This window comes from Penicillium vulpinum, assembly GCF_028829585.1.
Source record: "Penicillium vulpinum strain IBT 29486 chromosome Unknown utg000002l_segment0_segment0, whole genome shotgun sequence".
NCBI lineage: Eukaryota > Fungi > Ascomycota > Eurotiomycetes > Eurotiales > Aspergillaceae > Penicillium > Penicillium vulpinum.
The window spans coordinates 3,600,630-3,628,288 of NW_026643242.1; the positions used below are offsets into that span (position 1 = coordinate 3,600,630).

The following is a 27,659-nucleotide window of genomic DNA, read 5'->3' on the forward strand; positions in this document are numbered from 1 at the left end:
TTTGTATATAGTATATCTTAAATATTGAAAAAAAAAGGAAAGAAAAACTACAAACATTAATGAACTTGAGCTACTTAGTAACATGATCGCCCCAGGGGTCATCTTGGTTAGTACCATTGCTATTGGATGACCCTATTCCCATTGACTGTTTGCAGACTGAGCAGTTGTTTGATAGCTGTTCAGCATATAAATACTATGCTCCTGTATGGATTGAATGTCAGAGATCTCTCACTTCTTCCACTCTCTCTCAGAATCCACAACAATTGCTACAGCAGTGCCCCTCCTAGGCCCTGGTATTCTTATTGATCATCGGATGCTCATCACAGCGTCTACGCGTCATAGTCACATTACCCTGTATAGAAATAAAAATTTCCGTTAGAAACATACGGTCACTTGAATTCTTTATTTCTTATTTCTTGAAGACGCAAGAAATCAAGAAGACCTCAACAGTCGCGCACCATGTCAATGCCGTCTGATTTTCAGGACGTAATGCGAAACTTGCTCCTACAAGGGCAGTTCTCTGACATGGAGATTATTTGTCAAGGGATCACTTTCAAACCTCACCGGGCTATTGTTTGCACCCAGTCAAGCTACTTCAATAGCGCAATTTGTGGCGGTTTCAAGGTATAATTGAGCAAAACCTCGGCTGGTTGATTTTGGTTGCTAATTTCCCCCAGGAAACCATTGCAAAAGCCATCAATCTCCCAGAAGATAACCCAGGGACTATTGTGTCTTGTCCTTCCTTTACCTTCGGGAGTATAGCGAGGATGGACACACAGTTCAATATCAACCAAATCCAGAGCTCGCCACGCCTAATCCAGAGGACAAAATGAAGGACACAGAAGATAAGAAAATTGCTCTCAACAACATGGAAGTATTTATCTCGGCTGATAAATTCGGAATCATTCCATTGAAGTCCCTGGCTACCCAAAATTTCTCTCGATGGGCAACTGCAAATTGGAACTCTCCAGTATTTCCGGGTGTCGTTCGGGAAGTCATGACCTCAGTGCCTTCACATGAATTAAGTCGTCGAGAAAGTATTGTCGAAGTTCTCTCGGCGCACATCTTTGATCTTATCGAAAGCCCAGAGATGCTTGATGTCTTGAACTCTTTTGGATGCCTTGGGTCACTGATCATCGCGGCATTAGTCCGGAAGGGACAGGTAAATCATCCCAACGAACATGACATTTTTCGAGGATTAGTTCGGAATCTCAACTCTCGTCACAAATGCAGACATTGTGCAACGTCTTTCAATGTGAGGATAGAAGGCGGGGAGTATCTAAAGGGAGTTTTCCGCTGCGCTAGTTGTAATTCACGACACTGACAAAAGCGTGCCATTGCAAAAGCTGGTTCTATTTATGAGTTATGTATATCTCTACAATAATAGCTCGAAATTATGGTAGTTATCACATGCTCAAAGGCTGAGACTATTGATCTTTATATACTCGATTGACTTCGCAAACACGTCAAATCTAGCGAGGTCGGCTTGGCTTGACGTCAACAAGAATATTGACGCCTAGGAAACACATCGAATAAGAGCAGGTGGATTTTAGTTGGAATAATATGATGAACAAAAAAAAAAGAAGCAAAAAAGAAATCTCTCCCTCGGGGAATCGAACCCCGGTCTCCCGCGCTTATCGGTATTAATGACAAGCGGAAATCATCACCACTAGACCAAGGAAGAAGGTGATCGAGTTACTGCTCGACCATTGGCTGGTTTGATGGAAGAGTGAGCAGTATTGGGCATCATAGCAATGTAACAAATTTATCCACAGCATGTAAACTGTTCGCAGACCGTCCCGCAGATAACCTGGCACCGGGAAGCTCCATCGGAAACCTCAACTTCCTCCAACTCAGGCTGTAGTGTAATTGAATGGATTCCATAGGCATGGAAACATTCGTTGATCACTTGGGCTGTCTTCATAAACTCTTCTACCGAGTTCTCAGACACAACAACATGCACTGAAGCGAGCGTTTTTTGTTGGTTAAGGCGCCAGATGTGGAGTTCGTGAATTGAGCTGACGCCCTTGATCTGGTAATTGTTAGTATGGAATGAAAGAAAATATAATGGCGGTATTACCCTTTCTAAGTCATGTTTGACATCGCACATTTCAACCCCTGTGGGTACGCTCTCTAGTAAAATCATCCCGGCTCGGCGCACTGGATAGTGTTAGCTTCGCTATTTAATTTTCGCCTTCTTCTGTTGGAAAGCACGTACTCAGAGGGAAAGATGACAGAATAATAAGGATGGCAATGAACATGCTCACGCCGGGGTCGGCATAGTATCGGCCGGCGTGGGGTGCAGCGAGCCAGATAACTAGACCAGCGGCCATGACGCCCAAGTTATTGATTGCATCACCGATAACATGGATCGTCACTCCCATCATGCCAAGATCACCGTGGTCGTGGCCACCATGACCATGACTGTGGCCGCCCGAGTCTGCACAGTGATCTTTTTCGAAATGAATATGTTTGTGATCGTCATGCTAAGCTATGTTAGTCGGGCTCGATTAATCGGATTTCTCAACTCTTTGCAGCTTACCTTGGTACTGGGATCATGGCATTGTTCGGCATGAATAGCCGGTGTCTCAATTGTGGATGGTAGACTATGGTCATGACTGTGTTCATGTCCATGTCCATGTTCTGGGTACTGTTAGCGTGATATATATATATAACGACTCCACGACCCCCTACCATGAAGGAAGACCACGCTAATAATATTCAGACCCAATCCAACACAGCCAATGATGAACATCATCTTGGGGTTGTGAACATCTAGATGCACCGTCAGTCATCGCCAATAAAATCAACACTCACCGTCCAGTTTGGGCGATGGTACCCACATTGTAGAGCAATAAACCGCTCAATGGACTGCAAAAATATACTAATACCCAACCCAAATAGAAGAACACCATTGAAAAAGGCACCGAGCAACTGAGCTCGCTGCCAACCAAAAGTAAGCTCCTTGGGCGAGTCACTGCGCTCGGATTTCTACACCTCACATCAGCACAGCCACCACACAACCAAACCACCAAGTACTCTGTACCTTCAATGCAACAAGAGCAATAATAAACCCAACTAAATCATTCAGCTGTGATAAATATTAGCCAATAAAATCTCCAACTCCACATCCAAAAACGCCTACATAGTGGAAAGCATCTGCAATCAGAGCAATAGAGTGTGTATAGAAGCCCACTATCCCGGTATCAGCACATCCATACCAAAAACCACTACCACCAAAACCAAGAAAAAGGGCAACTGACACGAAATCTCAGCCAGAAAGAAACATGTCGATATGCCAATTACAACGCTCAACCGTGTTGAACGTGATAAATGGAGAACCATGATTGCAGTGATCCAATAGTTGAAACAAAATGAAACAAAACAAAATTCCAGGAAAGTAGCTTTTCCTTTACAAAAGGGACATTTTTGGCTGCGAGATCGCGAATACTTCTGCCTTCTAGTGTTAGTTCAGAAAGCAATGGCTGGTCCGATATTCCCGTTGTGTAACTCTTCGCCTTGAAATGTGGCCGGTGGCTCCGGCCGCTATGAGGTATGTGGCGGATGTAGTATGCGGGAGGTTGAGTATTATGGAGAGATTTTGTGATTTGTTAGGTTTAAATGGCTGTCTCAGTAATGGCGGTATGTCATTTCTAATGGTGGTTGGGGTACGGAGTATGCTATCTAGGAAGGGCTGGGGTTAGGTACAAGTATAATCGTCGGAGCTATGCACATAGGCCCAAAGAATCTGCTATAAGTTCTTCCAAGACAGCCTGGAATCTTCCAGGAACAGAATTTCCCCCAGCCCTACAAGAGCTTGTGGATTGGGGTTTGTGCGTTTTGCAGATCAGCCGACGAAGAATGCAGGTTGGCTACCGACGCGGTGTATCACAGAATGTGAGATCCAACTACAGCCTTGAATCCGTAATGGGACTCCTTTTTAAAAAAATTTAAAGAAAGGGATTGGGGCTTAGAAATATGGAATGATTCAACTCCCTTTGGAAGAAAAAAAAAATACGAAGTACAATCTTCATTCATGGTCACATATTCAATTCATTTCACTCACCACCACCAACTCAAGCAGCAATCTGATCAGAAAGTCCATCCAGCTCACGTGCCCAGTTGCGGTGTCGAGAAATATGCCAAATAAACTGCTCAGCCAGACCCTTCGCATCAGGTCCGACCTTGCCAACCTTCAACAATGAAACCGCGTCTCCATGGCCCGTAACAACACCATACGACTCCTTCAGTGGAGAACCACTCTTCGCAACCTCGACCTCAGAAAGCCCGATCTGCCGCTCAATAAACGGCACGGCCTCATTAATACCGGCAATAGCCTTGAGATGAGAGAAAGACTCAGAGATCCAGTGCTTAGCAACGCCATTACTCAACAGTGCCTGAATATGCTTTCCGCCAGGCACGAAGACCGCATCGAACAGTGTCGACCGAACGCCATTGAAGAAGTGGTCGGGAACAACCTTCTGCCCAGACTCGGCAGTTACACCCTGGCGCTGCGCACCGATTGTGAAAACAAACGCGTCGTGCTTGGTAAGCACATCTTTCATCGTGGTATATTGGTTGTAGTCGAAGCCGTCGGCAAGCAGGATGGCGATGCGGCGCGTCGCGATGATGGGTTTCTCTGGCATGAATTCAAGCTGGCTCAGACCCTTGGCTTTAATACCTTTGTTTTCCTTGAGGGCTTTGACAGGTGTCTCGCCGCCCACGTTCGCCGCAACCTTCTTGGCTAGGTCCAGATCGATCGCTGCTAGACGCTCTGTCATGCGCTTGTAGACGATGGGGTCGTCACAGTGGTCTAGTTCGAAGGAGAATGCCTTCGCCACATGCATCTTTTCAACCGGGGAGAGCGAGTTGTAGAATACCTGCGCCTGGTTGAAGTGCTCCTTGAACTTATCTGACAGCGCGCGCTTCTTTGCGCCCTGAGTCTTCTGCGGGTAGCTAACGAAGCCGCCCTGCTCTTGTGTCGCGGGCGGGTTGGCCTCAAACCGGTTCGGCCAGTAGTTCACCTTGCCCTTTGTGATGCGGTGTCTGCCCTGGCCGTCACGGTTGACTAAGCTCATATATGGACATACTGGCCGGTTGATGGGCAGTTCCTCCCAGTTCGGCCCGAGCCGCGAGATCTGCGTGTCGAAGTACGAGAAGTTGCGGCCTTGAAGCAGAGGGTCGTCAGAGAAGTCGATGCCGGGCACGATGTGGCTCGTGCAGAATGCGACCTGCTCGGTCTGAGGGAAGAACTCGTCGATGTTGCGGTTGAGTTCCAGCTCGCCAATGTAGCGGATGGGAACTAGCTCCTCGGGCCAGACCTTCGTAGCGTCGAGTGGGTCGAACTCGAAGCTGTCGGCCTTTTCTTCGGGGATGAGTTGCAAGCCGAACTTCCAGCGTGGGAATTTTCCTGCCTCGATCGCCTCCATTAGGTCTTTCCGGTGGAAGTCGGGATCCTGACCGGCGATCTTCAGCGCCTCGTCCCAGACGAGCGAGTGCACGCCGAGCTCTGGAGTGAAGTGGAACTTGACGAAATGGCGCTTGCCGGCCTTGTTAATCAAGGAATAAGTATTCACGCCGAATCCCTGCATCATCCGGAACGACCGCGGAATAGCTCTATCAGACATGATCTGCCACGAACCGCGTTAGCAACCAGATATCAACTCACACAACCAAAACAGAAAATAGAGACACTAACCCACTGATTCATATGCGTAACCTCCGAATGCAGATACTGGAAATCCCAAAAGTTGTTATGCGCAGACTGAGCCTGCGGCACCTCATTATGCGGCTCAGGCTTTACAGCATGAATAACATCAGGGAACTTGATCGAGTCTTGAATGAAGAAGACAGGAATATTGTTCCCGACAATATCCCAATTGCCCTCGGCGGTATACATCTTGATGGCGAATCCGCGCACGTCACGCACCGTATCCGCACTTCCCTTGCTACCCTGCACGGTCGAGAACCGCAGGAACAGCGGTGTCTCCCGACTGGTATCAGTCAGGACGCCGGCGGTTGTTACGTCCTCGGCGCTCTCGTATAGCTTGAATTTGCCAAAGGCGCCTGTTCCACGCGCGTGCACTACTCGTTCCGGGATGCGTTCATGGTCGAAGCGCATTATCTGTTATCGGTTAGTTAGATTATTCGGATACAGATTGGTGTTTATGTGTGGATGGGTATGGTATGTAGGTACCTTCTCGCGGGCGATTTGGTCTTCCAGGAGTGAGGGCCCGGTTTTCTTTTCGTCTACAACACGGAGCCATTGGTCTGGGTTGGAAACTTTGACGCCATGGTCGGTTGTCATATGCTGCTTGCTGTGGACGTCGACGATGTCCTTCTGTAGATCGGCATGTTTTCCGTCTGCAGTCTTGGAGTTGGGATTTGCTGCCATAGTATATGTGGTTGGTATCAATTAATGATACCGGAATATATATTGATACTAATGAGCAATTCTACCGAAGAAGGAGAAAAAGGAGCAAAGAAGTATGTGTTGGCGTGAATTTCCCACTTTATATAAAAATCAGGGTGATCACTGTGTAATCCCCCAATTGCGATGTTAATGATGTAATTCCCCAGAAGGTTGCATCCATAGGTATCTTTACCAAATGGAATCGCACAATTACAAAGCGGATTAACCAAGTCTTCGAGTCTAGCCAGGGTGAAATAACCGCTTTGCAAGAATGACCATAGTGTGACCTATCCAGGTCCTAACACCTCGGGCACTTTACCGGCCAATGCCGGCAGGGAAAACCTGTAATGGAACAAAGCAGATAACCATTGCCAACCACTGCCAACCACCGTGAATCCCTCGCTTTTCATTCGTGGGGCAGTTTCCTGCAATCCACAAGAGCTATAGCTTGGTAACCTGTGTTGCCCAGGTGTCTGGTTGATCATGACTCCGACTGGCAATACAACCTTGGCACTTGGATGGGCCATGCTGTAAATGACTGATGACGTTAAAACACCTGGATTCGTCTTTATTGGACGTTTCGGATTATTTTTTATGGATGGAGTGTGACGTCACATGGGAAATCATGTCCGAGTGTATTCCGTGTATGGAGTATGTTGTACAATAGGAATATTGTATATCAGAACCTGAGAAGGTTGTAAATATGTACATGTAGAGATAATTCATAATTCCAAAAGCTATGCTATATACATCAAATTCTATGTGCACAGGTATCTCTCTATGGCACAATGTAACGTTTAAAACAAAACTAACAGGGCAAGTAGGATCTACATATTATCCTCACTCCAATGACTCCTCGTCTTCTGCCAAGCGTCACGTTCCTCCTGATTTTGCGTAGGACTGTTTCCAATCCCCAACCCGCGCTCCACCCACTCCTTGCTCCCCATTTCAGAAAGACGGGAAAGTGCACGCGCAAATGCAAACCGCTCCTCGTCACCGCTGAAAATAGACGTGTTCTTTAGCGCCTGCACGGACAAGCCAAGATCATCCATTAGGTTGCGCATTGCGTCGGAGAGATCAGAGTGGTCGCCGTCGCCTTTGAGGGTTTTCTTTACGTCGGTTTCGGAGATGAATAGGTTTGTTAAGGGGACTTCGGTTGTGAGGACTAATTTAGCCTGTTGATGTGGGATATCAGTTAACTGCACGACAAAAAAAAAGGTGAATAGGAGAATGTTGCTCGTTACTCACCCTGCTCTCATATACCGCATCGATAAAGGTAATAAAGCGTCTTGCCAGATCACGCTGGGTATGATTCATACTCGGCACGCCTGTGACAATAAACGCATCGTAATGCCGGACAAGCTCAAGGTAATCGGCGGCGCCCGTGGCCGCCCCGATGAGCTGCTGGAAGGTGAATTGCGCCGTCTTACCACTAGCACAGGGTACCTTGATTTCGCGGCCCCAGACAACCTGCTTTTCTGAGTGCGGGGGATCATTGATAGGGTCGCCCAGGAACTCAAACCACTTGTCTGCGTGTTGCTGTGCCTCCTTGCCCAGCGGGTGGTGGTAGACTGCAGCCGGGGGTCGGGGAATTTTGCGGTAGTCTGTTGGAGAGTTGAGGTTTATGACGCTCAGATCAGTCTTGAGGAGATTGATGCATGGAATGAAGGATTCGCGCTGGATGCCGTTCTTGTACAGGTCGTCTGGATGGCGGTTGGATGTGGTGACAAGGACGACACCATGGGACATGAGGATCTCGAGAAGCCTGTGGTGAATTGTCAGCTAGGGTTTTGAACGGATCTCGTCCCGGGAAAGATCACATACCGTCGCAGGATCATTGCATCGGCTACGTCCGTACACTGGAACTCATCAAAACAAAGCACACCCGCGAGATCGGCAATATCGGCCGCAACCATGGGCAGCGCATCGAAGTCATTTCCATACTTCATCTTCACCACGTGCATGCGCTTATGTACATCTTGCATGAAGTTGTGGAAGTGAATGCGTGTCTTGTTCTTGATATTCGGCGGCAGTGTATCAAAGAACAGATCCATCAACATCGTCTTGCCGCACCCGACATCACCATACATGTACAGTCCCTTCGGAAGGTTCTCGGGGATAGCAGACTTTTGCTTTTTCTTCGCGCCACCGCCGAATAGAGACCCGAAGAAGGACGACTTCTGTTGAGGGTCTAGAGACTGGGGCTCTGGATGAACAACTTTGGGCGGGTTATAATCTTTCAGCGCTTCGAAGAGGTCCTGTAGATTTTGGATAATCCCTATAGAATCGGCGCATGTCAGCTTTGGGAACTGTACGCTGCCGGAGTTGCTTACAACATACCTCTCTGGTACTCGTCATCCCTCAGCCTCCCCTCCTGCACACGCACATCATATTCCCTCATGGGCCCATCTTGCGGCGGAGCGGTGGAGGTCTTTTCGCCGTCCGAGACTGTGGCCAGACCCCGTCCGTTCTGCGGTGATTGAACACCCAGCTGGGTGCGGATCCTCTCTGAAGGCACACATACCAACGGAGATCGAATCGGCCGCCGTAGTGTATCGAGCGCCCTCTGCTCGGTAACATAGGATCTATGAGCGGCGCCCCGCAACGCCGTAGGGCGGAGGCCCCGAGGCGCCCGCAGTGCGCTCGGGAAGCACTCTACGCATAACTTTGCCGATGGGCGGCTCATTGGCGTCCTTCTTCAGAATTTGTGTTTGCGGATGTGCTGCGACGGTGGATTCGAGGTTCAGCGGAGTGGTTGCAATGCGGAGGCGTTAACCGAGGTGTTGTATTGTAGACAAGGATTTGTTTTTCTTCCGGAGAGCGGGTCCTCGTAAGCCTAGGGCCCGGGCTGTAGATAGCGAATTACAACAGGCACAACAATATATATACAATCCCTGCAAGTGGGCTAATAATTAAAAATTCCAGAGGAAAATCTTTAGATTCCGTTCCTAGGGTCGAAGAAAGGACATCCGAGAGTATGACCAAGTCACGTGATTCATCGCCACATTTCTATCTTAAGGCAAGGAATGTTGTTTCAACTTGTATCAATATTTATATTTGGTATAAGAGAGTTATGAAACACCACGGTTGGGCGACTCTCATGTGAAAAAAAAGGCCTCCCCGGTATATGCACGAGAAGTAGGATAAATATGTACACGACATAGAAGCAGACAGACCGGGGTATGATCCTGAACAGGATGAGATGTAGATCTGATGCGAAATTGACGCAGAAATAAAAACAAGAAAGCGCATAATGCGATATCGCAGAGACAAGAAAATCAAGATAAAAGACGCAGAGAGAAAAAGAAACCATGCCGTACATCTCGCATCAGATTCGTTAAATCGCGACCTCGTCCTCATGAACCATGTGGAATCGCTCAAAGAACTGATGACCAGTTTGAAAAAGGAAAGAAAAAAAAACCAAATCAAATCAAATCAAATCAGAGAATAAACATGCGTCATTCAAAAACTCCAATGCACCAACCTTACTCATGGTAAACATTAATATGAGGTTAGAAAATAACCTCATGGGAATCAAGGGCAAGTCTATCGTTGACCGCAACACCAGGAAGGAAATAAGTGCTTTTTATGCGATGCTGACGAAGAGAGTTAGCTTTGTGTTCCGCTGCATGGCATTCTCCAGATCCTGATCGGTATGGAGATCGATATAGGAGCCGGAGGATTCATCACGGTATTGCACAATGATGTCGTCCTGGATCTTCAATCGGTCACATAGCTTGTCCTGGAGGTGCTGCATGCTCACGCCAGATGGGATACGGATCGCAATCAGGTCATCCTGGAAGAACACCTTGACCTTCATCGCGCTGTTGGCCGATGCACCAGAGGCTTGGGTAATGGAGCTGGGTTGGCGGTTCATGGGGGGTGGGCCGCCGTTGACGTAGGGTGTGGGTGCTGGGGCACGCTGCTGGGATGCCCGGTCGTTGGACACATTGATCTGCTGCTGCGAAGACTGACGCGACACACTTTGTTGGGGATCCCCACCGGCAGAGTGCTGAGATCCACCCGAGAACCGGGCGTCCTCACCGAATGCATTGGGGTCGATTTCGAAGTCTCCTTCACGGGGCGAGAAGAGTTCGCACACGAGTTGACAACGTGAAATATGCGGGGGCATCGATAGAAGCTTCTTGATATATTCGTCCAGGTTCTGTCGTCGACCGTTGGAAATCGCATCCGTGACGTGTGTGACGGGACCTGGCATGAAAGGGAGGGTTCGTCCACGGCCACGGCTACCAGCTTCGTCTTCGAATTGGGTCAGAAGGGCGATCTGGAAGTCGTAAAAATCGTGGTAATAACGTGACAACTCCCAGCAGCGACCGTCTTCCATCTTCGCTTCGATGATGTACCAATACTTGTCGTTATCGAAACAGTAGCGTGGAATATAGGCGGAAACGGGGACGAGAAGTTGATGGCTCTGTTGTTGCGACATGGGTACTTGCGACAAAGTTCCCTTGCTGGCGTTACGTTGGTGCTCCTGTTCAAAGCGCATCATTAGTAAAAAAAAAAAAGAAAAAAGAAAAAAAGAAGAAAAAAGAAGAATCGCAAATGGGGGAGCCAGGAAATTTCGCCTACATAAACATTGCCATTTTGACTCATTTGACTCTGATGGCCCATGGACATCTTTTCCATACCCGAGTTGACAGTCATCATGTTGGCACTGTTGCCGCCGTGACCACCCTCGATTTTGCCCAGTGTGATACTGCTGTTCTTGTATTCGGCCGTCATTTTTTTCCACTCCTCAACCTTGGGAACACCAGCGCGTCGCACCGCGTCAAGCGGGTCGGCCACAGCCTGTCCACTCTGCATATCACGCAATTCGATAAAAGAAACGGGAATCAGGCCTGGTCCGCCGAGACGACCGATGGGTTTGGCGACAAACCACTCCGGGTTAGATTGGGCGATGACAATAATGGCCTCACCGGCCTTCGCGTCCAATTCATCGGGTCGTTCGGCCTGAAAATCATACTGGACAATTCCGTAGACCATAGCGCCTTGACCCTTGAGTGCAGACATTCTGAATACGCCGTTCTTGGTGATGGAAGAATCTGGGTGGGAAAGACCGCGGTCGGAGAATCCTGAATCGAGGTCCTTGGACTCGCCGGAACCCCCACTATCCCTCTCGTTTTTGCCGATAACCTCAAAAAAGGAGACGGGCACAAGCCCCCTAGCACTAGGGATCAGCGGATTGCACGCTTCGTACCAATCCGAATCGTCCTCCCTGCTGATGACGTGAAAGAAATCTCCCTTGCTGAATGCCAATTCCTGCGTGTTCCCCTCTGGTTGATAGTCGTAGAGAGCTTTAATTACCTGAAATGCGGTCAGCCACCGCCAAGAGTGAGAGTTGGGAGTGGGACAGGGAGGGGTTAAAGAGGCGAATATTCTCCAAACTCAAGGGAAACATCTCTCTTTTCTTTTCTCACTTTTTTAGGGGGTAAAATCGCAATAGCAGATTTAGGTGTAATAGAGATAGAATGTTTGTGATCTTTCTCCCCCTTTAGGGATCTTCTAAAGGCCTATATGGATTAATTTACCAAATACTCCTTCAAGGGGGAGAACTCACCTTCATAGTAAGAAGAGTAAAAACCAAAAAAAAGGAAGAGATGGCAAAGAGGGAAAACCTTTGAAAAGGACGGGAGGAGTAAAGTGTTCTTTTTTAGCATTACCTATATACCTGGAGTAATCTCTGTATTGCGGTTCCAACCAAGCGGCTTGGATGATTGTTAGGGCCCGCTTTTTACTTTTTTGGGGTTCCTTAATAGATGTTAATGTTAGCATTTTATACTATTTTAAGTACAGAGTATACAATCTATAATTTATATATGTACATATGTATATATATATATATATGTTTGTATATAAGATATATACGGAGTAAATATGTATATATAACAATGAACCTAAGATTGTATTGTCAATACAGTCATTTCTGGAACCTTGGAACCTTGAAAATATTCCCTTCGAACAAAGCACTTTGTAATATATATAGTTATGTATGTACATTTATGTATCACCTACACAGAGTACATAGTTATAGAATATACCTAATACACATGTACAATATTGAAACAATCTATACACATTTATATGTAAATTTAAATCTCCGTTAATGTCGAAGTCTTTTTGCCATCTGACATAAGGTCCCAGATCAAGATTACCCGTGGACACGTATTATTGGGCACATGATACATAAGCTAGTGCAACGGAATCACACCCAGATTCAATATGATTTGGGTCTTACATATTAAATTGATATCTACATCTACTATTAGGTACATGATTATACATTATGTTTTATAAGACAAAAGGTACACAGAAGGTACACAGAAGGTACACAGAAGCGAAAAAAGAAGGAAAAGAAGGAATCGTTGCCTTTCTCTCCACTACCATGGTTCATATAGATTTTAACGTCTCAGAGAGGTCCTTCTTTTAGTGATATTTCAGAGAAATTACAAGTAATTCAAATAATACTAGTACAATATATACTATATGTAGATGTATGTCCACGGGTAGGTGCTATATAGTAGTATATATAATACATGTAGACTCGATCAACAAAGAAAAATACGTATCAAAAACAAAGTGTCTAGATTGGTCAAAACAAAAATCACATGCCATCATTAACCAGCCTCGACGCTACCATACAAGATCTAGACTCATTGTGATTATTGTGGCTTAGTGTAAATGCGTAGGGAGTAATAAAGATCTAAGAGGGATGTTACAAAGGGAAAATATAAGGAAAAAAAAAAAGAAAATGCCTAACCTGAATGTGATTCAAAGTCACACGCTCTGCCAATTGACCTAGCTGGGCCGGACTATTAATATTTTGGTCTTCAGGTGCTTTTGTCTATTCATCTGTTTAAAAATTCACATAAATTTCATATATAAACTGCAGTATTTTAGGCACACCAGAGACAAGATAGTAAATATATACACGTAAATTAAATAATTGTTTAGCTTTTGTTTTGCTTTTTATATCTTCAGGCTTATAGATCACTTCTATAGTCATATGCTGCGTTACAAACTACCCACGTTTTGCCCACTACTGATAGAACCACAAACACAAAGACAAAAGATACGGCCCCTCCCGACAGGAAGAGTAAAGATCTTTCTTGCTGCTGGTGTGGAATGCCAACATATGGAGAAAAGACACAACCTTGCTGGTGTGAAGCTTTACAGGCATTACTTTGCCAGCAGTGCTCCATTGTCCTTAACCACTTGCACTATCTGCCCACATACACCTCCCAGATAGAGCATTTGAACATTTTCTGCGGATTTTGTGGATCGCTCTATGACCCTGACTAGAAATGGGCACGTGGCACTGTTACCCTCATATAGCGGTCGATGCTGTACGGGGATCAACGAAGGTGCCGAAAGACCCAAGACCGCAGGGCACGCAAGGCCCCAGCAAGGCCACAAATTCAAAACTCAAATGGGAGAGAAGCTCACGACGACGAAAGATTTGAAGCGGTATTTCAAAGACAAGTTTGGCATTGATACCAGTAGGGAAGGCCTGAAGGATATGAGGACGAAAAAAAGACTCCATGGTGGCTGAGCTTTAACTTCAGGGCTGCGCACGATAGTCTTTGGTGTTTGTAAGGTGATGGTGTTGAATTATTACAATTTGAATTGAATATTGCACGTTACCAAAAAAGAAGATGTAAGGTATATGATTGAAAAATTAAAAGGCTCTTGAAGTTAACTAGCGAATACAATAGCCTGTTGCAGAGGCCCGGATCACAGAGTGAATCAGTCACCTCTCTTTCCATGTATACATATGTAGTCAAGGCAGAACTCTGTATATGGAATAAATACTGGATAGATTGGATGTAGGTATTTACTAGTCAATGTGCAATCGCCTGTCTCCATCAGATCAAGTCAAAAGAGCACATTTTTGGTCCTTTGCTGCTCCCAAAAAATAACAATCGATCAACTCCAGAATCAGACGCCGCCGGGGGGTATTAGTATCGTCGTAATTCCGTTGGCAATCCTGTGAAAAAAGAAATCCGGGGGATGATGTCAAGGAGAACGAGAACGAAAAGGCAATGAAGTAAAAAAAAAAAAGTTAACAACCCTCGAAAGGCTATGTTGTATCCATGTGTGTGAACGTATGTGGAACGCCTGCCGCTTTTTGAAAATACGCCAAAAAAAGACAAGAAAATGGGGTCGACTGAGATCCAATGGTTTATGATCCTTGGCGCAAGAAAAAAGATGGACAAATAGGAACTTGGTTAGATCTGGCCTTTGATATCGACGACACGGTGGGCGGCTGCTTTGGCTTGATCGAACAACGAGCCTGCTTTTCCAGTCAACAGCCTCACAGCCCCGTTCTTCTCCTCCAACAGTTCTTCGGAGGAGTGATCTAGAACAAAACGTGCGGTCTGCTCATCGGACTCGAAGCCAAGCTCTTCTGTGATAAATCGGATGTTGACATCTGGTTTATATCTACAATAAAAGGTCAGTTAGAGTGTTCAAACAGAAGGGAAATCAAGGAAGAAATAGACTCACGCTCTACACATGGTGGCGAGAGCACTCAATCGCTCACGATCGACAAACATGTCCATGAGATAGGCGCCCATATTCGGCGTATCGAGGTACAGCTGGAAGAAACGATGGTAGTTCCCGAGTGCAAGGGCAGAGCGGACATCCAGGGCATGCTTCACGGCCACATCTTTCTTATCTTCTGCAGTCACATCGGCTAGTGCGTCGTTCATCGCCGTCCAGTTCCGTGTGTAAATGAAATAGAGAATACGATAGGCCTTAAATTCCGTCGGGTGTCCTCCCAGCTGCTGCGCATACAGCACTCGTAGCTGGGTCTGGCACTGGTTGTACTCACCAAGATCCCCTTTTTCCAAGGCGATGCGGGCGTGGATTTCGTAGACAACGACAGTGAATTCATTTCGGATGCGCTGAACCGTTAGGTCTTGACGCAAAGACTTGAACTGGTCGCAGATGTAACCGTAGTTGCCATCGTGCTTCCATTTTCTCTTCAATAGATCCAGGGCCTTTTGCAAAACTGGCAGAGGGCGAACGCTGTCCGGGTTGGGGGCAGAGGTCAATCGGAAGTAGTTCTTCTCCAATGTTTGGCATCGCCCGACAACGGGGCCTTGATCCGCGTCGGCAGCACGCATCGGCGATCCTGCAGGAGAAGAGGGAGAGTTCCCGCTGCCTCCAACTCCCTCAAAGCGCTTCCTCCTCATTTCCAAATTAGCCTTGGACTTACTAGACTGGTCCAGTGTTATGCGTGGTTTTTTCTCTGTGGTAGGGTGAGTAACTCGATCTTCAAAACGATTGCGGTTAGCTTTTCTCCATGGTGGCGATCCCGTGTCCGAATGATGGCCATCAGTTGACTTTCGCTTCCGTGTGGCATCCCCCGGAGAAGCTGGATGACTAGATGCCCAGTTTGAAGAGCTGGGGTTGGCCAGGATTTTGTTGCGTTCATTTTGCACCATAGTTTGAGGCAAAGGTAGCCTTTCCCAGTCGATCAATCCCAACTTGTCATTCTGGGCCGCGTCCGTAATGACGTCTCTCAGCTTCTCCTGCATTTCAGGAATGCTCACGCTTGCAACCTGGTTTTCGGGAGCAAAGCAGCGTTGCACATACGAGCGTACAGGTGGTGGGAACTCCACTCGTGGCCGGGTTTCTGCATCCGGTGATGCCGACTGAATGGGCTGGTGAGAGACGGTTCCATTCGTTGGCTTGGTATGATGGGCGAGGCTACGACGCGCTTGGACTGGAGTGTATGCTGGACCTGCTGTCAGGTTGTTAGCCTCCTGATACGAGACTAACCAGACTCGGTTCGAATTATTTATCTTACCAGCCGGAGGAAATGCACTAGACATTGTGCCTGGGGCGGTAGAGCGCCAAGGTGGTACGCTGGAACTCATCGTAGATGCAATATTTGGGAAAAAAAAAACAAAGAAACAAGATGAAAGGAAGTAAAGAGCTACGAAGGGGCAAGACTCGAGGAACAGCTAGAAGAATCAAGTTTTGATCTCTGTTCTCCGCTGATACCGATTTTGAGATGAGAGAAGAGACGAACGTTTATTTTCAAGATGAGATGATCACGAGCCGGGGGAGAGTGAGAGTGAAGTCCACACAGACTCGACCCGTGACGGTGAGATACTCGCTTACTCACCGGACCTTTGTTTATCCGAACATCCGGCCTTATCAGGTTATCGCAATCGCCTTGGCTTGAAGTGACGGATGCTCTCTCTCCTCTTATGGATCTCCTTGATGCTGGGAGCTGGTTGAATCTACTAGATGTTCTTCAAGTCGCTGGATCTGACTACTGCACTCAGACCCTTGCTGTTACCCGATGAAATCCTTCTCTTTGTCCAGGACGCGGTTGGGTTATATGAAGGGTAAGTAGCTCATGATGATGCTCCTGATGCGGGGTGCTGATTACGGCAAAGGAAATACAAAATCCAGAATTATCAAAATGGCCATGCCTATCTTACATCACACAGAGTGTGCTATGTTGCTGCTGAGAACCCGCGGAAATACTCGGTGGCCATTGATCTGAAGGAGCTCGATCGAGTGGAGTCTCAGGTGCGACATGCATGCATCTTGGTTTCAAGGCTTTTACTCCTGGCCAATCACTAACAAATTGATGGATTCAAGGCTGGCTTCCTGAAGTCATCTCCGAAGGTCACCATATACCCCAAACCACAGAAGAAGAAGACCGATAAGACGAGGAGCGCAACAGCTAGCCCGGCTACAACCCAACAATCGGCCCTCCATCCAACGCAGTCACTTTCTCATCTTCCACAAACGAACCTCCCACAGAGCTTACCATCTCCAAAGCCAATCAATGCCACTTGGATATGTCCTATATGCACATTCTCTAACCCAGTTCCGTCCAATTTCGATCCCGCTACCGCTAGTGCGGCTACAAATTTACCTCCTTGTCTAGCATGTGGCATCAAACCACCATTTACGACCGTTCTTAAAGCAGCGATAAGTGCTGTAACAAATCGAGAGTCTCCATTGCCAAGTTTAGCTGGATCACCAAGTATTGCCCAAGATACAGGTCAACCAAATGTCAATTCATCTGTATCGTCTTTTGGGCCCGGAGGAACTGTCTCTTGCCCGCGATGTACCTTTGTGAACCACCCATCTCTCGTGGAATGCGAGATTTGTGGAGCGCCTCTATCGGCTGGCTCCTTAGCGAACCCTAACCGTGTGGACTCTCCTGCGCCGTTATTTGAGCAATCGCACATCGCGAACACCGAAGTTAGTGAGAGCATTAAACTTTCATTCCGTGCAGGTGGAGACAAGACATTCTATGAAAGACTTAAGGGGGCTTTGGTTCAAAGAAAATGGCTCTTACAAAATGCACCCCCAGTGCCTTCGCCGTCGCAAGGCGCCTCCTCACCGGGCGTACCTTTCCCTGCCACTACTGTTGAAAGTCCTCTTTCCCCAGCACCACGACCTTCCGGGGTTGGTATCGCGGGATTAGAACGCCGAGGGTTGGAAGCCCGGAGGAAGAACGAACTGGTCATAGGGAACGCCTTTGAAGATCTGGAGGCTTTAATGGCCTCTGCCAAGCAGATTGTTGCGCTGGCCGAAACTCTGGCGCGTGAGTCTGGCATGAGTACCAATGAAGGCTCTCCAGAAACTAGCGCGGTGCTATCTGAGTCTGCTGCTGCTTTGGGGATGGTGACAACCAAAGACATGCTCAGCTCCGGATCTGAAAGTCTGTATTTATCAGAACTTGCGCGCGACCTAGCCGAGTATCTCACTGATGACCGAAAAGGCATCTTGCAGCGGGAAGGCGGGATTATGAGTCTAATTGATCTTTGGGCTGTCTTCAACCGGTCTCGCAATGGAGTAGAATTGGCCAGTCCTTCAGATTTCCAGAAAGCAGCAGAACTGTGGGAGAAGCTTAAGTTGCCGGTTCGTCTACGGCGATTCAAAAGTGGCCTTCTTGTTGTGCAGCGATATGACTGGAGCGACGAAAAGACCATCGAAAAACTTCAGGCGTGGATGGAGGAGCTCCGGCGAGTTCCACCCGACGATCCTGTTATCTGGGATTGGACCCTCTTCGGTCGGGCCATTACTGCCCAGGAAGCTGCACATCGGTTCAAGTGGAGCGTCGGGGTGGCTGCTGAAGAGCTGGAGATGGCCGAAGACCGGGGGGTTCTCTGTCGAGAAGAAGGAATTGAGGGTCTGCGCTTCTGGCGCAATTATATTTCATCCTCTGAGTATGATGATCTCTCCCGCCTTATTATTTGAGGCGGTGTGAGGCCATAGAAATGTATATACAAAGTTGCATACGCCCTCGGCTAATATAGGGGGCAGTGATCCTGCCTACGTCGAGCATAATGAAATGACGCATAGAACATATTTAGAGTCAGAGTACGAGGCTAAGGACCTTTTGCCGCCCACATTAGTTATGACCTCAGGCCCCGGGGAATTGGTGATCTTAGCTAAGATCCATCCATCCGTGGATATGTAGGTAGGCTTTTGATGCGCCAAGAGCAAATAATATTGCCAAGAGCACTAGATGCCCTATATAAATGTTGCCACTGCATACCAGAGCTATAATTATCATGTTTCTACCTGCATACATATGTCGATGTCACATACCTTCTCATCGGGTTTCTCGGAGGCTTGGGCCGTAGTCTCACATCGTGGCCAATGAAGAAAGAAGCTCGTAACTTTGCGTTCCTCTCTCGATCTGGCGCTGACCCAGAGCAAGCTTCTCTGCTTGTCAATGAATTGAAAGCCGCTGGCGCCAACGTTCAGGTGTTTCGGGGAGATGCTGGTATGAAGTCCGATATTGAAGAGGTCATCAATTCTGTACCTGGCGACCGGCCTATCAGGGTAGTGCTGAATGCTGCTACGGTACTGCGGGTAAGCTATTCCTTGACTGTATCACTTAGACTGATGAATAACTGACGCACCCACTCTCACGGGATGGATTATTCCACAATATGTCGTATGAGAACTGGAAAACATCCATATATCCGAAGGTCACCGGCGCAAAGAACCTGCATGAAGTCCTTTCCCATCTTCTCCTAGATTTCTTCGTGACAACAAGATCAGTTTCTGGGGTATTGGGAACACCGGGACAAAGCAACTATGCTGTGAGAAACGGCTATCTCGATGCTATTGCACGGTACCGTCGCTTCCACCGGCAAAATTCAGTCTCGAGCATTCTTCCAATGATCCTCGGAGTCGGGGTGATCGCAGAAAACAACAAGCTCGAGGGGTCACTCCGATGCAAGGGAGTGTATGGCATTGACGAAGAAGTCTCCACGGCTTTGAGATTGCGATCATTGAACAGGTTCGAGAGTTCCGACCACATTGTTGTTGGATTGGATCCAATGGAGCTCACTAAAGCAACACAGGAAGCAGGTGACGTCGACAGTTTTTGGGCCCCGGATGTGCGATTCAACCACACTGTTTGGGCTACAAAATCCCAAAGTGAGAATGTGTCTGCTGGAGGCGGGAGTCCATGTATCCTGTCCTTGCTGCAAGATTTCGAATCTATCGAGGCGGTTCAGGCTATGCGTGAGCACTTTATTGCGAAGCTTTCCCGCATGTTGATGCTTGACATGGACGAGTTTGGAGAAGAGAGCCGGTGTATTGCAATCTATGGAGTAGATAGTATTATTGGTGCTGAGTTGCGAAATTGGACCTTCAAGGAGCTGCTGGGTCTCGATATTTCTTTCCAGCAGCTGTTGGGTCCAAATTTGACAATCATCAAGTTTGTAGAGCATGGGCTTACAAGGGTGATATAGAGGGGACAGTACTGTGTTGGGCAAAAAAAAGTGCTAGAGAAAAGGAAGTGTTGAGGAAAATATCTGCCAATGACAGCAGGTAACATGTTGTGTGTGCTACGTGTGTGCACTACGAGGGAAGTGCCTAAGATCTTCCATTACTTGACTGTTCTGATTAAATCTGTCGTTGTCGCCTTTATAACCTCTTTTTTCTTTTTAGATGTTGCCAAGATAATGCAGTTTGTACTTTGTATTTCTAGATTCTTCACTTTTAGCATAGACAAAATATCATGTTAGATATAAAAGCAGTGCCATGACCTAACCCTTTTCTCTTTCCATTTACTCTTTCTTTCCTTTACTCTTCTTCATATTATATATACTGACCTTCACTTCCCTAGACTTATGTCTTCTCTGTTGCTTTAATCCTGCAGGTGGACCTCCTGAGCCTAGAAGTCAAATTTAGCCTTGGAAAGTACTGAGGTAATTAGTATTCACTTGTAGTTTTATGATTAACAGGATACTAACATGTTCTCTAGTAGTGGAAGTAAAGTTACAATCTTGATCCTAATCGAATACTTAAGCATCAGATCTCCTATAGTGGCAAAAATTGCAACAAAGTTGGAACATACTGCCTGTACCAAAACGCCAAGATTTGGACAAAGTAAGTCTAAGCCTTGTCAATTTTATTGCAGGACATGCTATGGGAAAATGCATTACGAGTCCAATCACAAAGACGAGAAGCCAATACGTCGAAATCCTTGCTGCAGTGCCCATCTGTCCTTCCCCCTCGATTGAACAACAACCAACAGCCAATACTTGTGAGCATTAAACATGGCCCGGCAGCCAGAACAGTCAAGCACCTCAATGAGCTGGCTGGCTGGCTACTCAAAGATGGGATTCTCAAAGTTCGTTTGTAGAATGTTACCCCGGGCTGGAAATGGGATCATTCCTTGCCACTGTGATCAATTCTCTCTATACACTATTTTTTTCATGAAGCAGCTACTATTGCTGGCCCTTATACATGATGTGAATCTGCACCTAGGAGACAACATAGAGATCCAGCATGCGTATGACCCCAGAATGCAAATCTACATATAAATTTTTCTCAATAGAACTGACATCCACACCTGCAGACACTTATCTCTGTTGTTTTCGGGGTATATCCTGATCCATCAAGAGATAATAAGCAAAAATACGCTCTCTTATTTGCTCTCCACCTATTTTCCTCACGGCAATATGACAGGTCAATGTGTCTCATTAAGTCCCCTACGACCCAGCTAACCTCTAGACAGATCAAAATCCTACGTAGAATGGTCTGGGGGCAAAGGGGCTGGATTGGAACTGTCTTGTTCACGTGCCAAAAACCAGGCCACGACACTTTGAGGCCTATGATATGGGGTTCTTTGATCATTATCTTTTGTTCTTCTCTCTCCCGGTCTCCATATATCATACTGATACTGAAATTTTCATCTTATATTGTATGCTGTGAGGAGACAAGTTATGCTGTTTGATCAAGACAAAACATCCTTCAAGGAGCTCTTGGTAAAAAAAAAAGCTGGTTTAACTTAAAATATTGGGATATCAACAGGTTCGCAGCTACAGGTGACGCCCCAGGCTCTCATTGAATTACAACCTAGTCTCTACTCATCCTGTTCATCAAACAATTATAATATATACTTGGTTTTATTCCGTATCTCGATCTAGTTCAAAGCACTTTGATATCCCGCAAGACAAAAATGACAGTAGATAGGATACATGAGTTTGCATGGGGAAAAACAAAAAGAAATAAAGACCCATCAAACTCGCGTGACAATCTCATATTCTAGAACTCAATACCAATGACTGACTTGCAATAATCGCATGATGGAAACCAAAAACCGCGATCGGTGCAATCTATTCTCGACGTCGATCTGACTCAAAAACAGTGAACCCATCAATCCCACGCCCATCCTTTCCGCCGGTGCGGAAGAACTCGGTCATGACCCCGATAGTATAACACGTCACTACAGTAGCTGTACCTGCAATAAGAATTCTGCGGCCTGCTTTACGAACCGAAGACTCGGAGTTTGTGGTTGGTTCGGGCTCGGAGCTAGGGGAACTGGGTTCTGATGGAGGCTAAGTCGGCCTGTTAGGAAGCCACCTGAATAGACAGTTTTACTGCCTACTCACCTCAGTGGTGGGTTGCCAGGGAGTCCCGGCGTATATAGCGGCAGTTTCCATTGGGTCGTGGCGAAGATGTTTGGCAATCTTGGCCTGAATTGCTAATTGTTGGTCTGTTGCAGCATTTGAGAGGGGGTGATGATGGGTGCTTTGAGACTTTCGGAAGACAAGAATGTTTCCCCCTCCAGTTGCAATTTTATACCCGCCTTCTTGCATTTTCTCAAAATAGGGCAGGAATTTGGCAGGGTTGTGCAGTCGAGAAAGAATTTCACTTGGCCTACTATCTTCGTCGATACCGAAGAATGAATCTGCTTGTGCGGTCGTGACTTGAGATGTCGACACATCTAAAGCAAAAATATGGAATTTGGGGGAACTCTTTTGGGAGGGTACTTGTTGTTCTTCTTTTTCAGTGGCCAAGTTTTGGCTTTGGGGAATAAAGTCACCAATGCGGCCTTTGGAAGCATCGAAATCCAGCGGATTTGCTTGCAACTTTGATTCCAAAGGAGTGTAACAAAATCGAATGTCCCTATTATCTAAGACGCCCGGGTCCTCGTTGTAATTGGGACCCTTGGTACTAGCCATCTCAGAAATGAGTTTCACCTCTAGTTCATTTCCGGGTGTACAGTCGACAACACTATTAGCTATCTTAAATGTATCAAGGCTGGCAGGTACTTCTGGCTGTAATTGCTTTTCCTCAATCGAAGCTGGGCTGCAGACAAATATGGCCTCCAGTTCGCTCCCAGGAGGACAATCAAAAGAGGTCTGGGCTCCTGATTGGGTACTGTTCTGGCTAATCGACTCTGATAGAATCTGTGCTTGAATCTCACTTTGAATTTCACTACCTGGAGAGCACTCAACGCTTTCTTGAGTGCCCATCATGGCGGTTGTGGTGGTCGTTAGATGAACAGGATCGCTGGATTCAAGACTGAGACTAGTAAGCTCAGAAGAAAGCCTTGCATCTAGCTCATTTCCTGGTGAGCAATCAATTGAGATGCTTATTTGCTTATTCGGGGTTTGTGTCTCCAACCCAGACAGGTAACTATTGGCAGAGCGGCTGGCGGGATCAGATATGAACTTGGCCTCTAGCTCACTTCCTGGAGAGCATTCCACGTTGTCGCCTACAGTCAACCCGGCATCCAAGTTCGGTTTATTGGTGTTTCCGCTGAGATTGAATGTGTCCGGCTGAGGCTGCACAGAAGGAATAGATTCAGAAACAAACAAAGTTTCCAATTCACTTCCAGGAGAGTAATCGATGTTTACATAAGGCCTTCGTTCGGTCTCCTGAGGAGCCTGGGCCCTGCCCTGTGCATCCTGAGATTTGGAAGTAGAGGTAAAGAGTCCATCAAGTTCACTGCCTGGAGGACAATCAACTGTTGGTTGTGAGATCAAGTGTGCTTGGGGAGTCAATCCCTTGTTTTCAGGCTGAAGTTGTCCATCTTCGGCCAAACTGGGGCTGTAGGCGAATTTTGCCTTGACTTCATTGCCTGGGGGGTAGTTAACCACTTTATGAGAGTTGATTTCTGGTTCTGCGTTGCTGAATTTGGGTGCAATGAATGATGTTATTGGCACCATGTGTCCACTGATAGGGTCGTACTGGAGTCCAACATGATTGTCCTCACTTTTCGTTTGTCGTTTGTCTATTCTCGGTCTAACATTGGGGGATCTTTTCATACTAGGGAGAGACTGAAGAAAACTCTCCAACAAAGTGTCGTTCTTGTCGAACTTGTCGAACTTCTCAAAGGGGTCAAATCGGCGCCCAAACACAGCTCTGTAAGGGTCTGCTTCTATATATTTTCTCAGAAACTCTATTCGTTCGTGCATCTGCCCCGAATCCGAATCCCAGAGTCTGCTCTCTCGTTCACCCAGGAGGTTAGAGGAACTTGACTGAGAAAGCCAAGCTGTCCGGCTCCAGCTTGAGTGTGTATCGTTGGGGGTAGGATTACTGTCATGGCGAATTTCGGGCTTTCGCCGGTGGTATAGAAGGTATCGCCGATATTTGTCGAAATTTCGTGAGATACGGTCTGCTCTGTCTCCATGGGCGTTTCGTGCACATCGCCATATACTCCGTTCTGAGGTATTTGTGGCCACCAATTGGGAAGATGTCGGGCGAATGACTCGAGGCCCCGAATTTCTGATTGACATTGCAGCCAAGTAGCTCATGATGAATCCTCGAGCTTGTATGAGAAAACTCAAGTTTTTGTTTATTCCAGGCAATTTATTCTAGCACTATTGAAGGTCTAGTAATTCTCACAGTAATCAATAACTCCCCGTTGTCGATCGGATCCACTTACGGGGGTATAGTGATGAGAGTACTGATTCTGGCCGAGTTTATCCCGCAGAGGGCTTTCAACTCAAAAATAATTGGAATAGATGTGACAGGAATATTTATTTCTGATCTTCTCAGTCACAATAGAAGAAGAAATGAAGAGGAACGAGAAAGAAAGATAAAATAAAGGCAGAAGGACCAGAGGACTCCGGATCAGCATCAAGTGATACAGCCAATCAGATGACTACAGCTTAGTTTCCCCGCAAAATTATGTCAGCAATATTGACGTCATACTTAAATATCGTCGTCAGTGCTGTTCTCTGTTAATTTGCCTGAATACAAGATACAAGAGGAGAAGAACTACTTGATACATATGTAGGATAAAATAAGATAATATTTCAATGTTCAGCTCGGCGATGCAAGGGTAGCAGAGTGATATGTCTCGCTCGTCAAGCAACAACATCAAGCCCAGACAACGCATGGCTCACACCCCCAGGCAAAATCCACAAAAGCGTAGAAGTCAAACACAAGAAGGATCCAACAAGAAAAGACCAAACTGACTGCATCTCTCTATTCCAATGTCAACGTGAAGATCGTCTCAGCTGCGATGCAGTGATTTTCTTCGCCTCTTGTTCCTTCTTAGCCTCCGCAGTAATCGCGTCAGGTCCCCGCCTACCTTAACAATGGTCTTGACCCTCTCCAATCGGGAATCTTAGTATGACTGCATTGCATCACTGATCTCAATACTGGTGGGCTTTTTGTTTGGATGTCGACTAAGCAGCTCGTGCAGGTTGTTTGTAATAGCAACGACGTCTCATAGCTGTGCAGTCGGCCAGGGCGGAGTTTGGGGTTACCTTAGATAATCAGACATGAATAACATGAAGGCTCTAACTTAAAAACAAGAGACTTGTACACAGCATAGAGCCAGTGGTCGATGCTCTGGATTGCGGCTTCATATGTTGGCTGGGATAGTTGCTGGTGCAGCATATCTATTTACCGTGATCACCACTCTCAAGGCAAACGATGCAGAGGCAAAATTCATCCCATTCTTTATTCTAGCCTGGAAGAGACTGGCTGCGGCAAATACAATGCCTCTCTCGTGGACTGGCCACGGCGTTAATAGCACCAGCACATTCGGGTTCGCTTATCTTCCGGGGCTGGATAAGTCAACGGAGACCCTGGAGCAATATTTTAACTAGCTTGTGGTAAGCACGGGTTGTGTTGTCTTTGTTCGCATTCTTCTATCCATGGCGAGAGGAAACAAAGTTGGGTTGGACCTCGCGCTATCTCGCATCCAGGGGGGAATGTCCGGGCTAGAAAAGACTGACTTGATACTTCTCCTCTTTGGAACCATATTGCTAGGGCCTGGAGCTGCGGGGTCGTTTGGATTGGCTGTGCTCGAGTCAAGGTTAAGACAGTAATTGAGAGGGGTCAGGAGACTGCACTGATGCAGATCGCTCACCACCTGTGTGCTTATTTTGGGCAAACTTAGTTTCAATTTCCAGGATATTTTCTCTCATTAACTTCTGAAGGAACATGCAAGATGGAGATAGCCAAAAACAACGACTGAGAAAACTTGAGGGGAGGGGGGGGGAACGATATGTGCTGCTTTTCATTCCTATTATACGCTAGTAATAGTGCTACAAGCTCTCCTCTCTTGGTACATAGTTTTCAGTGCAAACCCTGAGCATCAAAAAATCCTGGAATGCTGGCCTCGGACAGTTGAACAATTCAATCGACAAATTAGAAGCATCCGAGCCGATGGTAAAAGGGGAAGTTCTTAATGTAGATATATATTATCAGTACCAACTTCTGTAGTGAGCTTGCTTCTTCATACTCTAGTAAAAATACATGATTCCTATTTTGTTTTAAAATAAAAATAATTTAAACCTCGCTATCGCAACAATCGTAACAATCGCTAACGTAGAATCTACGGGTGCTCCGAGGTCGGTAGTCAGTGTGGACTTTATCGGGAACCCCACAGAATCTCCCCCCGGGGCCGGGGGGCCAAATAATTTGAACCTCGAATTCTTTCTTTCATTTTGACTCAATTCATACTCCAATCCAAAATCCAAATGTCCAAGCCAACACGAATCGCCATCAGCACCAAGGGTGCACCTGCCCCACCCCCAATCCTATCCCAAGGCTTGGTCGTCGGAAACATGATCTACTGCTCTGGTCAGTTGGGAGTAGACCCGACTACGGGTCAAATGGTGGAGGGAACCATCCAGGACCGAACAGTATGTGAGAGCATCTGATTTGCGATATACATTCTAACATGTGAATAGCGACAAATCCTACGCAATCTCAATGCTGTCCTAGAGGCTGGAGGGTCGAGTCTCCACGACGCTATTAAGGTCAACATCTTCCTTACCGATATGGCCAATTTCTCGGCCGTGAACGAAGTCTACGCTACTTTCTTTTCGGATCCTAAGCCGGTGAGTACTGAATTAAAAATCAAAAGAACGAGATTCGAATTCTATGGAGAAATATTGTTCTAGAATTCGTCGTAACTTTCTCTCTTGTTATTTCTTGGGGAAGAAGAAAAAAAAAAAAAAAAAACTGGACCGTTTCTCACTATGCTTCTAGGTGCGTACTTGTATTGCGGTCAAGTCCCTCCCTATGGGATCGGATGTGGAAATCGAGTGTTCTGGCCTTGTTACCAAGCCTGGGAATGGACGCAGTTCTAGACTTTGAAGCAGGGATGATGTGGGGGAATGAACAGATAAATCCTTGTTTCACATGTTGACTCTTTTATTTTCAATGGGTGCGAAAGCGGTATGATGTATAGTTTACAGCCTTGGAAAGATTACAGTATTATTGACCTTAACTATGTGTAACTCTTGTTCAGCACTTTCAATAAATACAGGCTGAAACCAAACTGTAGCGCTCAGGAACAGGGTCAGCGTCTATACACTTGGTACAGTTGATGAGCCCCTGAAAAGTATACTGTATAAGAGCATTGATACATATATACTCCGATGTTATATTCATGCCTTCAAATAAAAATTCAAGCCGTCTATCGTAGGTCAAACAAAGAGAATGTGGCTGAGTCAACTATCATTCAAAACCCACTACG

General features: G+C 46.6%; 10 protein-coding genes across 10 annotated transcripts; 4 read left to right on the top strand and 6 right to left on the bottom strand.

Moving 5' to 3' along the window:
* Positions 1–459: 459 nt before the first annotated feature.
* On the top strand, positions 460–1,324 carry N7479_004430 (BTB/POZ domain-containing protein; the record flags this gene model as incomplete). Its single annotated transcript, XM_057252127.1, has 3 exons — positions 460–624; positions 678–756; positions 801–1,324. The coding sequence occupies 3 exons, from the start codon at positions 460–462 to the stop codon at positions 1,322–1,324; spliced, it is 768 nt and encodes a 255-aa protein (XP_057111452.1).
* A 441-nt stretch (positions 1,325–1,765) lies between these two features.
* N7479_004431 (putative di-, tri-valent inorganic cation transporter) lies at positions 1,766–3,345 on the bottom strand (the record flags this gene model as incomplete). Its single annotated transcript, XM_057252128.1, has 9 exons — positions 1,766–2,032; positions 2,081–2,160; positions 2,219–2,486; positions 2,543–2,643; positions 2,695–2,775; positions 2,844–2,991; positions 3,047–3,091; positions 3,146–3,195; positions 3,264–3,345. 9 exons carry the CDS (start codon positions 3,343–3,345, stop codon positions 1,766–1,768), a joined length of 1,122 nt encoding a protein of 373 aa, XP_057111453.1.
* A 731-nt stretch (positions 3,346–4,076) lies between these two features.
* catA (catalase catA) lies at positions 4,077–6,394 on the bottom strand (the record flags this gene model as incomplete). Its single annotated transcript, XM_057252129.1, has 3 exons — positions 4,077–5,630; positions 5,699–6,124; positions 6,197–6,394. 3 exons carry the CDS (start codon positions 6,392–6,394, stop codon positions 4,077–4,079), a joined length of 2,178 nt encoding a protein of 725 aa, XP_057111454.1.
* Positions 6,395–7,239: 845 nt separating this feature from the next.
* N7479_004433 (AFG1/ZapE family ATPase) lies at positions 7,240–9,098 on the bottom strand (the record flags this gene model as incomplete). Its single annotated transcript, XM_057252130.1, has 4 exons — positions 7,240–7,587; positions 7,661–8,177; positions 8,237–8,690; positions 8,753–9,098. 4 exons carry the CDS (start codon positions 9,096–9,098, stop codon positions 7,240–7,242), a joined length of 1,665 nt encoding a protein of 554 aa, XP_057111455.1.
* Positions 9,099–9,998: 900 nt separating this feature from the next.
* N7479_004434 (phosphatidylinositol-3-phosphate-binding protein BEM1) lies at positions 9,999–11,996 on the bottom strand (the record flags this gene model as incomplete). Its single annotated transcript, XM_057252131.1, is given in 5 exon segments — positions 9,999–10,904; positions 11,003–11,727; positions 11,738–11,840; positions 11,851–11,943; positions 11,991–11,996. The coding sequence occupies 5 exon segments, from the start codon at positions 11,994–11,996 to the stop codon at positions 9,999–10,001; spliced, it is 1,833 nt and encodes a 610-aa protein (XP_057111456.1).
* Positions 11,997–14,658: 2,662 nt separating this feature from the next.
* On the bottom strand, positions 14,659–16,314 carry N7479_004435 (uncharacterized protein; the record flags this gene model as incomplete). Its single annotated transcript, XM_057252132.1, has 3 exons — positions 14,659–14,872; positions 14,936–16,181; positions 16,245–16,314. 3 exons carry the CDS (start codon positions 16,312–16,314, stop codon positions 14,659–14,661), a joined length of 1,530 nt encoding a protein of 509 aa, XP_057111457.1.
* Positions 16,315–16,690: 376 nt separating this feature from the next.
* Positions 16,691–18,664, top strand: N7479_004436 (ESCRT-II subunit protein VPS36; the record flags this gene model as incomplete). Its single annotated transcript, XM_057252133.1, has 3 exons — positions 16,691–16,791; positions 16,843–16,978; positions 17,051–18,664. The coding sequence occupies 3 exons, from the start codon at positions 16,691–16,693 to the stop codon at positions 18,662–18,664; spliced, it is 1,851 nt and encodes a 616-aa protein (XP_057111458.1).
* A 405-nt stretch (positions 18,665–19,069) lies between these two features.
* N7479_004437 (beta-ketoacyl reductase) lies at positions 19,070–20,175 on the top strand (the record flags this gene model as incomplete). The annotated part of the gene is made up of 2 exons (XM_057252134.1): positions 19,070–19,285; positions 19,405–20,175. The coding sequence occupies 2 exons, from the start codon at positions 19,070–19,072 to the stop codon at positions 20,173–20,175; spliced, it is 987 nt and encodes a 328-aa protein (XP_057111459.1).
* Positions 20,176–22,047: 1,872 nt separating this feature from the next.
* N7479_004438 (uncharacterized protein) lies at positions 22,048–24,474 on the bottom strand (the record flags this gene model as incomplete). The annotated part of the gene is made up of 2 exons (XM_057252135.1): positions 22,048–22,269; positions 22,324–24,474. The coding sequence occupies 2 exons, from the start codon at positions 24,472–24,474 to the stop codon at positions 22,048–22,050; spliced, it is 2,373 nt and encodes a 790-aa protein (XP_057111460.1).
* A 2,181-nt stretch (positions 24,475–26,655) lies between these two features.
* N7479_004439 (uncharacterized protein) lies at positions 26,656–27,277 on the top strand (the record flags this gene model as incomplete). The annotated part of the gene is made up of 3 exons (XM_057252136.1): positions 26,656–26,820; positions 26,869–27,018; positions 27,170–27,277. The coding sequence occupies 3 exons, from the start codon at positions 26,656–26,658 to the stop codon at positions 27,275–27,277; spliced, it is 423 nt and encodes a 140-aa protein (XP_057111461.1).
* Between the last annotated feature and the right edge of the window lie 382 nt (positions 27,278–27,659).